General features: G+C 39.2%; 1 protein-coding gene across 1 annotated transcript; it reads left to right on the forward strand.

Moving 5' to 3' along the window:
• Positions 1-384: 384 nt before the first annotated feature.
• LOC136169269 (olfactory receptor 4P4-like) lies at positions 385-1,311 on the forward strand. Its single transcript, XM_065937066.1, has one exon. It carries the CDS (start codon positions 385-387, stop codon positions 1,309-1,311), a length of 927 nt encoding a protein of 308 aa, XP_065793138.1.
• Positions 1,312-3,498: the final 2,187 nt, after the last annotated feature.

Raw genomic sequence — 3,498 nt, forward strand, 5'->3', positions numbered from 1 at the left:
CTCACTCGAGTTAATATTCTCCAGTCACTCAGAGGTTCTTCTCATCTGCTTGGGCGTTGACATCCCCACTATTGTAGCTAGGTGCCCTAAGGTGGGGCTATGCAGACTCTGCATTCTCCTTGGCTCCACCTCAATAAATAAATTATTTTTTGCTATTATTGTCACTGTATGTCTTCTCTAATTAATTTTATGTGCAGGTGAGATGTGTGTATTTTGTATACTGCTGTACCCTTAGCAGCAGTTATAATGTTTGCATCATTTGGAAACATCAATATATATTTATTGACTAGATGAATGACTTTTGAAATGCATAAATAACTTGAAAAAGCTGCATGTTTCAGGAATACTAACTTGCCCCTCTAAATGATCAAATCCACAGAAGCAATGGGACATGAAAATGTCACAGAATTTATCCTCCTGGGGCTTTTTACTGATGAGAATGCAAAACTTGCCTGCTTCGTGCTGTTTTTACTTTGCTATATTGCGATTCTCTCAGGGAATCTGCTCATTCTTCTCACCATCAGGAGCAGCCGCCTCAGTGAACAGCCCATGTACTTTTTCCTCAGCTATTTGTCATTGATGGATGTCTGCTTCACCTCCACGGTGGCACCCAAATTGATCACTGACTTGCTGGCCCAGCAGAAGACCATCTCCTACAACAGCTGCATGGCCCAGATGTTTTATGCCCACTTCTTTGGAGCCACTGAGATCTTCATCTTGGTGGCCATGGCCTATGACCGCTATGCTGCCATCTGCAGACCTCTTCACTACATGGTCATCATGAACAGACAGGTGTGCTATGTCCTTGTAATGGCTTCTGCTATGGGAGCCTTTAGCCATTCAGTCACACAAGTATTAATCATTATTGGACTTCCATTCTGTGGCCCCAATCAAATAGACCACTATTTCTGTGATGTATTCCCTTTGCTGAAACTGGCATGCACAGACACTAGACTATGGGTGATTGCAATCATTACTACCACAGGGGTGTTGTCCATTTTAACCTTTGTTGCCTTGGTGATTTCTTACATCATCATCCTGGCCACCCTGAGGACTTGCTCAACCGAGGGCCGCCGCAAAGCCTTCTCCACCTGTGGTTCACACATCACTGTGGTCTTCATGTTCTTCTTGCCCCTCATCTTCACCTATGTCCCCATGGCTGATTCTGTCAGGAACGACAAGGTCTTTGCCCTGTTTTACACCATGATTGCCCCCATGTTCAACCCTCTCATCTACACTCTGAGAAACACAGACATGAAGAATGCTATGAGGAAAGTGTGGGGCCGAGATAAACACTCTGTGGGAAAATGAACATCTGGTTATCCTGCTCTTTGCCGGATCTATTTTATCCACACAATGGTTAATGTTGACAAGAACAACAGATACAGAAGGATCATGTGCTGTCATTCAAAGCTGCAACCCTAAAGAGTGAAGCCCCCTCAGCCACTCTCCCTCTGTCACTTGACTGAGACTGCCCACAAGGGGAGTAGATCAGATGCCCTTCAGGTCCTTTCCAGCTCTGACATTCGGGAGCATTCTGTCCTGTGTATTCCCTGACTTGACGAGTGCATTTCAGCACTTTCCTCAGGGAAAGTTGTGAAGACTGCATGGTTGGTTTTTCTGACCTCTTTCAGGAAACAGGTAACCTTGAGTGAGACATCTCTCAGAGAGCTTTCTTAAAACACTTCCATTTTTGTTGTTGTTGTTGTTGAGGTTCCCGCTGCAATAATCTCAAAAAAGCAATGCCAAAAATTTTACAAGTGTTGTATACTTTAGTTTTTTTTTTGCATTAACAAATTCTGCATCTAAAACAATGTATTGGATATAGTTATTCTACTTACACTACACTTACAGAAATTGTAATTAAAACTTAGTACCTTATTGTAGGTAACTATAAGCCTTGAAAAATAAGCAATTCTTTTCATTTTTACAAATGCAATTCTATGACCATATTTATCACTTTATTTAAGCAATCTTCATGAGTATATAAAACTGATGTTCTTTGTAGATGTACAAAATGGAATATTTCCCATTCTGTGAAATGTCATGAGCTTAAGAAGGCATATAGCTTAAGAAATGGATGTTCCTGGGATGCCTTTTGTTAATCCTTGGTCTCATCATGGTAATAATGTATTTTGATGGTGTCTTTCATTAGTCAAACTGGGTAAATCTGTCTCATTTTCCCTCAGACAGGTTTTCATTCTTTGGAGAAATAAAGTTGATTAGCCTAAGAAATAGGTATAGCCAGTTGACAACTGGAGAATAAACAAATATTTTTTGGCACATTCAGTTGTTTCCTTAATTTACACAAGAATCTTCAATCTTCATGAATTTTGAGGAGAATTCTGAGGTCAGGATTCTGACCTCAGACACCTCTTAGTTGTCTAGGGTCATCTAAGATTTGGAAGGTGTGTTCACCAAGTTCTCAACTATGAGAGACACAGACTTCTTATCTTCTGGTGCTCCATCTTCTTCACTACTGACCTCACTAAGAAATTGTATTGTGTACTCTTAAAGAATTACTGTCCCTTGTTCAACAGGAATCTGCACTCTAAAATGAAGTATACATATGCAGAAATTAGGTATATGTTGAAGAGTTCAGCAACAGTATTTCTCTTCCAAGAAGTCCCTGATATGTGCACTGCTTGAAAATTTAGGAATCTTAAAACAGAAGGGGAGGTAGAAAAATAATGAAATATCTAGCAAAAGAAAAAAAAGACAGTAGCAGAGCAATTCAGGGTTTCTTTTTGATGTAGGTCTGGTGGTGACTACTTTCTGGTGTATTATCTGATTCAGGAAGGTAAAGGAGAACAGAAATGTCTATAGCTGCATGGGCAGCTAATTCAAATGTTTATTTTTCATAAGCTTGCTATTGATACTTAGTTAAGCTACTTTCTCCAGTAATGAATTACACTTTCTTGTTGTGACAAATTCACTATTGATTTTTTTTTTTTTTTTCCAGAAGACGACGAATCTTTAAGAGTCTGCTTGAATGTGGCTTGGATTTACCTGTTGTTATTCTATTCTGCAATTTGTCAACAAAGGAGGGGTGAAAATGAATCTACCCAAGTGTGATTATAACTATATCCTTCTCTTCCCAAATATTATTCATGGAAAAATGGAGGGAGAGTTGCTGGAGACTTAAGTATTTAGAATTTGTCCTGTGTTTGTATAACCGATCTCCTTTTCATTCTCTCTAGCTAGCCTTTTATATTACTCCTTTCAATTAGCTAACTCTAAATATAACCATTTTTTTAAATTAATTCAGTAATATGCCTCAGAACCCCTACTCCCACAGTTTGGTCACACTATTCTTGGATAAGTCAGATAAAAAAGCCTTTCCAAACTCAAGGATTATACAATAAGCATTAAGAATCCTTGCTCATGTGTCTTTGGGTCAGCTTGGGGTTCAGTTGATCTAGGTCAAGTTTGACCAGGCTTCATTCTAAACCGAAGGGTAGGTTCACATATACCTTATGTTGTTTTATTTTTTCTTGT

The sequence above is a fragment of the Muntiacus reevesi genome, chromosome 1 (assembly GCF_963930625.1).
Source record: "Muntiacus reevesi chromosome 1, mMunRee1.1, whole genome shotgun sequence".
In the NCBI taxonomy this organism is placed as follows: domain Eukaryota; kingdom Metazoa; phylum Chordata; class Mammalia; order Artiodactyla; family Cervidae; genus Muntiacus; species Muntiacus reevesi.